Here is a 12056-nt window from a genome sequence, read left to right on the forward strand (position 1 = left end):
CAAATCAGTACAAAGGCAGTGTTAAAAAAAATAAAAAAGAACATCCTCCATAACTGTGACAATGCAACATCCCTATGAACCCTATAAAGTATTGTTTATTGTATTTTTTTACCCCAATACATGTTTATAAATGCTAGCTGCTTGATTTATTACATGATAGGTCAAGACACAAGTGTGAGATGGTCATAGGGAGGGAGTTGGGGTCTGGTATGACTATTTATATGTTCATTCAATTCAATAGTTATAGATTCCTGATGATAAAATCATCATGATGGGTTGCATCAAAAAAAGCTGAAATCGCTTTGGTTTCATATGCACATCTTGTGAATGCTTCTTTTATATACAGAGAATATATGACTTAAACGCTAGAATAAAACCAACTGAAGGTAATTGGAAAACGTATATGATGTGTTTACATAACGCTGAAAAACATTTCAGACCATTTCCTAATGTACTCTGTTTAACATGCAGTTGTGATGAATTGGAATGGCCATGCCTGCACATTTGTAGGCTTTAAAAAGCAGATGATTCATTTTCCAGATCACAAGACTGGAATGAGGGTGTATTCTGAGTAAGATAAAAGAATAATTAATAATTAGGCTTCCATACATATCCACTTTAAATCTATGTGAACACATTTATCTCCTGTCAAAAGTTTCATAATGCCAAGATGTTGAAATATCCCCCTCTTCCTTTAGTAATAAATGTGCTTGTATCTAGAAATCTGCCAGTGTGTACCATGACTCACAGTTACATGCTGGCTTGTGTGGGTGGAGTGCTACAGACATTACAAACAGGAACGCCATCAACATCACTTTCTCTTCAACTAGTAAGATAGGCAGACTGGCAGTTCAAGCAAATGCAGTAAACTATAGTAAACTGAAGCTTGTGCCGTATTCCTAATTCTACTTAACAGAATTTGCTGCTCAGATATCTCTTCACATTAAAAATAGTTTTTGGGTTTTTATGGAGGTATTAAAATAGAGCTAAAATATTTTTTTTTAAAGCAAACAGTCTGAAATGAATGGCAAATGAAATATTGTACATCCCTGCACATCTGTGTTAGCTCTTGCATTCTCCAAATTTCACCTCATTTATGTGCCATCTTGCCTAGTCTGTTCATCAACATTCGTAGGAGGTGATGAAGGAGTGCTACCATCTGATTAAAGTGATGTAATAATTCCCTCACATGAAGTTCTCTGTGGGAACATTATTTTTAAGTCTTAGCCAGGAACTGAACAAGTATTGAGATAGTTCCATGCCCACTGAAACCTCCCTGTTTTTCTAAGTCATTTGTTACTTGTTTTAAACCTGCACCTTCACCAAATGAGGAGAGAAAACAGACAGAACTTGGACAAGTCACACTATTCTGAACTTTGAAGTACCTTATGCAAGTATATCGGTATAATAATATACTAATAGGCAGGTGTGGGGATCCTATAACCTACAGAGATGAAACACATAGGACACAGTGTTCTCCCTGGACCCCTTTAGCTGGGTGCACCGCCCGTAACTTTTCAGTAACCACACAGCTGTTTTTCATTGGTTACTAAAGATTTAGGTCACAATACAGTGGCTGCCACCCACCTACACTCAAATTATATATATATATATATATATATATATATATATAGATAGATAGATAGATAGATAGATAGATAGATAGATAGATAGATAGATAGAGAGACACAGAGAGAGATAGGGAGAGAGAGAGAGAGAATCCCAGGACAGAGAACACATGGGTTAAGAAACAAGATAAGTCTATTTCCTAATGTTCAACACAAGATTTGTACCACTTTCAACCTGAATTCACACAATTGCCTAATTAATTTATTCACACAAGTTGTATACATGGGCTGCATAATTTTGCACACAGGGATGCAATAATGTGAAATAAATAAATGAAACCAAAAAATAGTTTTACTTTAATTCCAAAACTTTTATTTTCTGTTTTGGATAGAATTATTACGTATGAGGGTTAACACCAGCCAGATTCTTCTTTTCTTAAACATACAATAGAAAGTTAAAGAGTCTCTGCAAAATATAAAAAAATTCTTGATCTGACATCTTTCATCAAAACCGAAGTCTTTATTGGAAAACCTCAGCTCTGTTTACGTTACAGTGACTCAAACCTCCGAATTTTGGATTTCCTGCAATACCACATTGGAGGGTCGTACACATATAAAAAAAAAGTAGCCTGTCTATAATGTAGTCTTTAATGTTAATATTTTAGGAAGTAAATACTAGGAAAGTACTAGAAAAAAGGAAGAATGTAGCAAGTGCACATTATTATAAAAATAGGTCTGCAGGTACAAGTTTTTTGCTACTTTTGGAGAGATTGGAAAGGGGTCCAAACCTTTGCCAGATTGTTATTGCTCTTTGTGTTCCCAGTATGGAGATTTTCTTCTGTATCTGTGACCACCCAGAAAATCATAGAAATTCATCCAATGTGGCACACGACCATACCAATCCAACAGATTACCTTTCTCCAATCTACCTAAACATAAAATGACTCATGGCTAATGAATTTAAATGAAAACAGTGTTTACATAGGATAGAGTAAAGAAAGGATACACAGGAATCTCTCTTAAAGACATCAGAAATAAAAATGTTATATGACTAAGGCTACATACATACGTCAGATGATTCCCGTCTGATAATTGCCTCCGGGCCAAGAATCTGGCGTGTGTACAGCGCTTGTCCAACGTCGTTCATGGATCCGTCCTGGCGAATCCACAAACAACAGCCTTAGAAAACTGTTTATAAAACAACCAACTAATGCAAACATTTTGACACTATATGCATCAAACACAAGAATCTACTTGGTGAGAGTAAGTAAAACATAACGTTCCTTTTTCTTCTCACCTGCATTTAGAAAATTGTAATTTAGATTGAGACACTAATTTGTGTGATGTTAGCACAAAATTCTGGCATCAAGCCTGACATAACAGAGGTTAGTGCTAGAGAAGAGAGCGCAGCAGTCAGCTCAGATGTTTAGTCTAACTACCGGAATCAACCTGAGGAATCTATAAACTGTGTCCTACTACATAGCATACAAATCGCACACATGGACCACCCTCCATTCAATGTTCAAGGGAAATATATATCAACCACCATGAATGAAGTGCTCTTCATAGATATACAGGTAGCTACTATAGGTTTTATCTTAAAAGAAGCCACAACAAAAGAAAAGGCGAAGTAATAACAAAAAAAAATTGTATTACATGCTAAAACCCCATTCTTTCCTATAAGGCTGGTTTACATCTATAGAGTAATAGTAATATAGTTATATTAATATATATATAATTATATAACTATTTATACTAGTTACTTAGACCCTATTTAATGTATAGTGCTGCGTAATATATTGGCACTATATAAATCCTGTTTATTATTATTATTATTATTATTAACAATAATAATAACTAATAGTTATATATTAGAGGTAAATCTGACAATACCTGAAACATATCCACAGAGGAGAATCAATTGCAGTCATTGAAACACATGGACCTTGAAGATTGTCACATCAGAGAATCTTTAATGAATGTCAGTTTCACTGCTTATAAATAAGACTCCTATGTGATGTAATTTAGTGTAAAAGGGAAGTGAAATTATATGAGCCTACTCAAACCTGAGTGAGTGTGGACACAATTTATATATGGAAGATATGTCAATCTAGCTACAAAGTATAGTGTTCAAAAAATTAAGGGACCAAAGAAAGCACATATCTGATCTGGGAGGCCATATTAATCAAGCTAAAAACATTTTTTTCAATTTTATAAGTTATTAATTGTATGGCAAATGAGTGGGATGGAATCCATAGAAAGGCATTGTGAACCATAAAATAAAGTGATTCAGTATCTGAAAAATGTAAATGGTAAAAACAGATTACAGCCAGGAAATGTTATTTAGAATAATAATTTCCAATCAATATTAAAAAAATAAATAATTATGAACAGATAATAATGCAACTTTAGCGATAATTCACCTTTTAATTAATATGCTTCTCGGTCTTTGGATTTAAAAAAAACTGAGCACTGTTACATGTAAAAAGAAGTGTTGCAGTACCAATAATCACCAGTAGGAAGACAGGTATGTTGTAGTAAGAAAAAAAATACACTGCTAGTTTTACTTTGTATGCTCTTTTTAACAGTAACAGCAGTGATTATTCTAAATTTAATAAGAGACAATCACGTTTTATGGTGCCCCATGCATTCTTTAACATTTAGAAGCAAATGTGTATATTTAATGCACAAGTATTCATTTTCCCTCTTCCAATTGCACCAGTAGCAATTTTTATTAGTGGCACGCTTCACTAAGAATGTATAAATGGCATCACATAAATGCAGGGGAATGAGCATCTAAACTGCAGACTGCAAACTTAAACACACTGTTCTCCCACAAATAAACACAGCTTTATATGACACATTAATGCCATTTTACATGGCATTTAAACACACTGTACCATAAAAAGAGCTGTTTTCAACCACATAAACACTTTGAGTTTTCAAATATATATTTTTATACACCACTAAAACAAGTGACAACATTAACTTAGCTATTTATTTGGTATATCATGATTTTGTTTATAGCTGAAGCCCTGTATGTCTCCATGCACCTTTGTGAAAAGGACCTTTATTTCCATTGATATTTTATTTTACACTACCTGCAGTACAGACCTAAACATAGAATATTTGCACAGTATCTGCATGATGGTACCCCGAGTTCATTTATGTAACTTATTCATCAAATGTATGCACTTATGGCAGCTAGTCGTTGGCTGCAGTTAATGACATTGCCCTGAGGTACACTCAGTGAAATCTGCATGTCTAAATCAGGCATTCGATGCTCAAGTGATAGGCAAATATCAATATTTCATGCAAATGTTACACTTTCCTGTCCAAACTGTCTCTCTATTGGTCATTTAAATGTGATGGAAGAGCCAAATGGCCAACAGGAAAGCTTGGGAGGTGGCAGTGACAGGTAAACTTCTTTTTCATGGAATAACTTTAGATTTATTTTCTTATTTAACTTTTTCTGTTTGATCTTTATATTTGATTAATAAGCAGCTACCTCCCTAGGTACCCATGGTCTCAGCTTTAAAAAGAATATCTGCATATTGTATGGTAACATATCCCTTTCTTTACAGGTAAAACAGGGCATCCCCCACAGACAGAACAGTTAAAATGCACAACTTAATCGCAGTAATACACGTTAACATACCTGTCAAACTTTGTTTTCTCATTCCCAATACAATAATACAATGGAGTTCCAATATACATGCAACGCAGTGCACTACAACACATGGGAGCATAGTACTATACTGTGTGATGTGGTGCTCTGCAATGCCATAAACAGTGCATGTCTTTTTTTGGCATTTAAATGCCCCGCGAGCATTTGAATTGTGTCCTTTCAACACATGTTAGCACAATAAAAAAACAAATTGTTAACACAATACACCAGAAAAGTTTTTTTTTGTTTTTTAAAGTATCCACCATTGTCCATTTCCAAGTCAGCCTAAGCCAGGATATGAGGGGAAACAGAACCCTGCCCAATTCTGTGTAAAATGTAAGACAGCTTTGGCATGTTCCCTAATCAAGTAATTCAAATTAGTATGTGAAAACCATTTCCAAAAAAACGTGAGTGCTGACATTTTTGCTTTTAGGATATTTGGGAAGGCTGTTTTGGGATTGTTAAGGCGCCACCACCTCACCACCTTCCCCAGATGCCTGCCTGTGTCAGAATCTCTTTAATGATGTCACATATACCCTTCTCTTTCATGCTGAAAATATCTCTTGGTAGAGAATAATAATAAACAGAAATAGTAACTGTTTGCTTTTCCTAGAAGTCTTCAAAGCTCTTGAGGTACAATTTCAGACATTCCTAGAAAAAGATCTAAATGTGAATGTTCATGTTCCTAATTTGCTTGCCAATAATGCTGCACATCTACAGGAATTCCAGTTATCCATTATTGTTTATTAGAAACACTAGGATTTATAAAGTAATTATAGCTGGCAATTTAGCATTCTGAAGTAAGTTTAGCTGTACACTTACAGAACAGTAATGAATCTGGAATGATGTTTGCTAAAAACCTTTTCCAATCTAATTGTTTACCTGAGAAGAAATTTTAACAAATCTGAAGTTCCACTTGAAGTTTGTTTCCCTATAAAATATAGAATAAGTAAAAGTACTAAGATATGGTATAGTCAGATAATAATATACGTAATAAATATTAGTGAAAACATTTGCATGGCAGAAAAGAGACTTTTCTACAAAATTTACAAGAGCAAAAAGTAATGCCACAATCAATAGCCTCTCTTTCATTGCAATGTATGGGATATATGATCTACAGCAGACTCTGGGAAAACTTGCAAGAAAGTTTATTTTCTTAGTTTCTTGGTTTTATCTCTAGGGGAAAGGAATCATGGCTAAGAAAATAAAGGCAATTTTAACTGCACATCTATAGTCTAAAAAATATAGCTATGCGGTTTAGAACAATAAACAAAAAAGATTCAGAAATGCTTCTTAAACAAATTTTACTGCTCACCTTTCGACATCACTTAAAATAAAATGATCTTTGTGAAAAGAGTTATTAACTAAGTATGAAGCTTAGGACTATCACAGCATATACAATGTGAACATTTTTGTTGTAGTAGTCATAGAGATAGTCCTAGATCTGTGCTGATTTCTTTTTATTTCCTGTCCTGTAGATGTAACAGGATGTGAGAGGATATTTTTCCAATGTTCCAATGCTGTCCTCATCGGAAGATTCCTGTTCTGTGGCATTTTGAAATTGTGGATTTACCCTCACTGGTGACTTTAGCAATTAGGACAAACACAGAAGATGGCTCTCTCTAATGCGGTGACAGAGACCACTGCCTGTTTTAACCACTTTATCTAAATTTATAAAACATATTTAATTATACTTCAAGAAAGTGTACCCGAGAATGAACCATATACAGCAGCAGTAAAATCCATTCACTATACTAGTGTTTATTTTAAATGACGCCCAATAGGACTGTTACAGTAGCGGGCAATGTGCCTAAACAAAAGTGTACCACAACGCAATGCTAGGTATTATGTTATTATTATTACACAGTATTTAAAAAAAAGAGCCGACATATTACGCAGTGTTGTACATAGTCCATAATCGTATAACTAGCGGTCCCTCAAAGGAGCTCACAATCTAATGTCCCAACAATAGTTATATGTCATTATTACAGTCTAAGGTCAGTTTTGGGGGGAAGCCAATTAACCTAACTGCATGTTTTTGGAATGTAGAAGGAAAACCGGAGCACCGGGAGGAAACCCACGCAAACACGGGGAGAACCTGCAAACTTCATACACATAGTGTCCTGGCCAAGATTTGAATCTGGGACCTAGCGCTGCAAAGGCCAGAGTGCTAACCACTGAGCCATCATGCTGCCTACATGTTAAAGTGTCATGAAAAAGTTTTCAGGCCGCTGCTGCTTGATAGTAACCCATTCATAATAAATGGGTTGCCTTTACATAATATACAACAATGGCCATGAAAATGGCGTGGATAGGCTTTAAGGCCTAGTTTGAATTATCCGGTATTTGAGTTTGTATGTGTTTTAAAGTGGAACTAAAATTCTACATTTTGAAATTGCAAAAAAGAAGGATTCATAATAAAGCAATAAAATTTCTCAGTTACCTTACCGACACCTGGAAAAGGAGAGGAAGAATAGGGTGGATCCAGCAAAGGACTAAGACCAGGTAAGTGTACATAAATAATTGCTATCAGACCGCTACATTTATTTTATTAAAGAAGAGACCTGCCTGTTCATAATATTTAATTTTTTTGGATACAGGTGGGATGAAACCAGCTAATAAAAATCCTGATGGAGGTTTCACCCCTATCTGCTCTTAACAAAAAAAAAGCACTTCCATCCACAAAAAAGAAAAAAAATGAAATTCTGCTTAGGTTCCATTAAGTTTACCAGCGCAGATCACAAACTGTCAATCACTGCACAAATGTAAAGTCCATGGAGTGTACTAGGAGAAGAGGGTAAAGGGTGAGAGCAAAGGCCACGACTCTCAACTTACAAGAGCAGAAATGTGAGTTAGCTGATACTTTTTGATGAAATGAAAAATAAATAAAACCTAAAAGTCAGTACATCCTGCAAAGAGATTAATAGAAATATTATGCAGGACCATTTATATTTATGCTTTGTACATTTTTATGCTATTCTACATTCTTTTAAAAATACATTTTGATGTGCCTTGTGTGTTGGCTGCAATGCATTTTAATGCAAATGTGCTAAAAAGCAATTTGCATGATATAGGAGAGTGGTTTGAAAATCCTAATACAAGTGTGGCAAAAGGGCGTAAATCAAGGGGTGGATGAACAGCATTATAAATACTTTGGCAGAGAAAACAGTATTCCTTCATGTAATGTATATTTGTGTATTTGGCTGTGTTAAAATTTAAAAGCGGTTGCCTGATTTACAACTCCAAAAAAATCTATGATGTGTAAAATAAATTTTAATGCTTATCATAAGGGTTATTGTCTAGACTTTTATCCAAGGGCTGCAATAACAACTTAGGCAGTCCAGGTAAAATAGTCTGAACAATGATACTAAATCATAAGCAACGTTTTACAAGGGCATTTGCAAACAAATATAAAAACAATATTAAAGTATAAATAAAAATATCATCTCTAAATAAATATAGCGCCTTACTCTTCAAATTTACTTTATGAATGATGGTAATAAGTTTAATGCAGAACTAAACCCAAAAAAGTCACCTTACAAGGCAGCGCTATATATAGACTCTATGGATGCCAGGTAAAGCAAACGTTTGCACATGCGCAATAGCTACATTATCAGTGGCCGACAAACATCTGAAAAAGACTGGAGGCTTCAGGGGATACAGCGGTGACAGGACTGCCTACAAAAAGGTGTGTGGCATAATCAGCATACTTGCCATTATTAGCAAAAGCTCACCCATACCAAAACTTAGTTCTACTTCAATCATCATTTGGCACCTTGTATTTGTAGGACTGAAGAAACAGAACGACTGCCTTCAACCTTTCTTCTGCCTCAGGATTCCCTACAGCTGCTTGTGGCTTCCAGGGAACTCTATCTTTACTTTACAAAATAGAGACACAGGTAGAGAGTTAAAGAACCCAACATTTCCAGGTGTGTCAGATGCCTCCATATCACCAATATAAGCTCGGCTTATCCTTCCCCACCTGCTATGCCATTAATGTGTCTCTTTGTAGCTCATTTTTAAGTTTTAAGTGATAAGGGGGATCTCTAAATCATTAGTACATTAATGTGGACTTAAGAAATTATTATTAGAAGTTTTTACTCCAAATAGTGTTTCTTCAGGTGCAATACTCTTGGCTTTCCAATAGGGTTCTATGCTTTGAAAAGTAATGGGTATTCAAGCCTGGCTTGCATTAAAATGGGCATAACAGAGCAGCTGGCATCACCAGAGCTCAATCAACGAATGCTACAAGCAGAGAAGGATTATAAACTTTACATAAAAGAAGGAAGCACCTTTAAAAAAGTATCAGATATATTGCCTTGCTTTTTTTATTACAGGGTTTTAAAAATAATTTTGCACATTATTAATATACACATTAATATTCCAAACCAATAACTTTTTGACTGTTGGCACTGATCATTATGCAATAGTATTGGACAGTAAGTTTTAACTTGCTTGCTGTTGCTAAAAATATTCATGAATAGCAGAGAGTTTAGATTATGCAGACTGCAAAATGAGTCAGAAGAGGGACATACCCTTCTTTTGTCCCTGCAGAGGCAGAATTCTCCTGATATCTCTGGACAGGCTGCCAACAATCACGCAGGCAGTGCTGTGTTCCCATCATGTTCTGCAAATTGGGAGTCAAGGCTAAATTCTTTGTTACATTTTAATTTGGGAATAGTTTACAAACATGCTTAAAACAGATAAAAACACTGAAAAGTAAACTAATAGATAGCTTGACATGAATACTGACCAGCCATAGGAACAAATAGATTGCATGTGCAGGCACAGTTTGAACTTATGATGAGTGAAGGTACGTATGTTACTACCTGGGCTTAGTCTAGGGAAATGTTAAATGGCAATTTTACTAAACATGATGGTTACCTGGGAGGGAAATAACAAAATATTTTATTCATAACTCTTCATAGAGATCATCCTCTTACATCTGGTAACTGGCTGTAGGTGGAAAAAGTGAGCGTTTATTTTCTTTGAAAAAAAAAATAACAAAAATAAAAGAATTGGGCAAAGGTCTGGGATGGGAGCCACAAAACGGATACCTGGCAGTGTGTGCTTCCTGCCACCCCCACACATATGGACTTGTTTGTTGATCTAGCAATTCATGCAGAATCAAATAAAATAAAATAGCTGTTCAATGTCTCATTCACCTTCACTGACTGCTGTCTCACTGTGCTTACTTGTAAAATCCACGTGTTTAGTATGCAGGTTAAGATCACAGGGCCGTGAATGTTTATAGTAGCATAGGTGGCACATCAGAAAGAAACAGTAGCCTTCTAAAAATAATAAATCACAAACATACTCAAGATAGATACAGTCTGATGTAAATAACATATGCTATGATTGTTGGTTGGAATGTCAGTCAATAAAACTTATTTTCAAGCTTACAGAGAACACAGTAAACAAATTACATTGCCTAACAATATGTTGTTCCTAGCACAGTTACATTTACGTATGCATGCTAGGTTCAGTTGGGGATAAGACCAAGTAACCCGCTATGATAGTGGGAGAAAACCAAGAAGACAACCTCTGTGTTAACAATGTTCCTTGTTGAAATCAAACAGGGAACTCAAATACTGCTAGGCAAGCCTGACAAAGCACCGTGCTATGTATTACCCTTTTTGACAAGTCTTGCTTGCTTTTGACTTTTGAAATGTTATTACTTATACAAGTTTGCTAAATGTTTTCTCCAGTCTCCTGAAGAGCCCCCTTAACCTGCGTTCCACCTACAGAAAGTCTGTACTTACACTATTTTCTCCAAGAAAGGTGTTTTAGAATTCCTATTAATCTTTATTTTGCTACATTAATGTATAGTTCTGCTTTTAAACGCAATGCTGTAGAGGTTTTGTCTTCATAAAATAATGCTCTAAATATGAGCAGCTAACAATGTCACCCGTGACACTTTCATTTTCTTCTGAACACCTACTATCTTTAAACTTAGACAAGCTGCAGTTTTACGGTCAGGTAATGTCATCCAAGGCTGAATCTTCTGCACAACAGCAAATCTTAGCTGTCAATGCAAGATGTTTAGAATACTATTTTTATTCTATGTAAGGCAGGATTTAACACAGGTTTTAACGTGTATTTATTGAGAATGACTATATTCTAGCCTGAAGGTATCTATTTTCATATCGTTCCTTCATGAAAAATGTGAGCTGAACCTTTGGTATTTTGTGTATGGTAGCTCTGGCAGAGTCTTGTTTTAGGAACTGATGGTAGGTGGGGAGTTTCCTGGTACGCATAGAGAGTGGAGGCGATGATAATGGTGTCACACTTTACATTTTATAGTATGGGAATGACTAACAGAACTAAGACTGTCTGCAATGCTAAAGAAAAAAATATTTACAGGTATGGAGCTATATAATTGACATTTCTTTGAACCTGGGCTGTATGAGACAAAATGAAATATTTTTACTTTTTAAATGTTACTGTTTATAAGGATAATTGGGGATCCACTTTAAAAATTGCAATCAGGCAGGGTTATATTGCAGAAATGGACAAGAAATAATCCAACTACAATAAAACATACTCACCTGTCTGATGGCTCCCTTAAACTCAAAAATGTTGAGCTGTGCATGCTGCGGTTGCTGACACACATCCAGGACTAAATGAACTCCAGCAACGCCTGCGATGGCACTGCCCACAGCAGAACGGGGACAGGTGAATATAGACTGGGCTTAGTTCAGCTTTTAATGCTTTGAAATCTTTTTTTTCTAAAGTAATGCAAACCTAATGACTAAAATCACATAATATAAGTAATATAAATACTTTAAATGTCAAGCTTTTATTTAAATATTATCAGGTGA

The 12056-nt window shown here is 35.3% G+C and overlaps 1 protein-coding gene across 2 annotated transcripts in view; it reads right to left on the reverse strand.

Moving 5' to 3' along the window:
* TGFBR2 (transforming growth factor beta receptor 2) overlaps positions 1-12056 on the reverse strand; it is a 58071-nt gene that overhangs the window by 29389 nt on the left and 16626 nt on the right. The window contains exon 1 of one of the 2 annotated variants that reach the window (XM_072412381.1): positions 2634-2730. The exons of the other annotated variant lie outside the window; for it this stretch is intronic. Coding sequence (XP_072268482.1) covers positions 2634-2715 — 82 coding nt within the window. The 5' untranslated portion in view covers positions 2716-2730. Of the gene's footprint in view, positions 1-2633; positions 2731-12056 lie in introns of those variants that run through there. 2 annotated transcript variants of the gene reach the window in all.

Source organism: Pyxicephalus adspersus, chromosome 5, assembly GCF_032062135.1.
Source record: "Pyxicephalus adspersus chromosome 5, UCB_Pads_2.0, whole genome shotgun sequence".
Taxonomy (NCBI): Eukaryota; Metazoa; Chordata; class Amphibia; order Anura; family Pyxicephalidae; genus Pyxicephalus; species Pyxicephalus adspersus.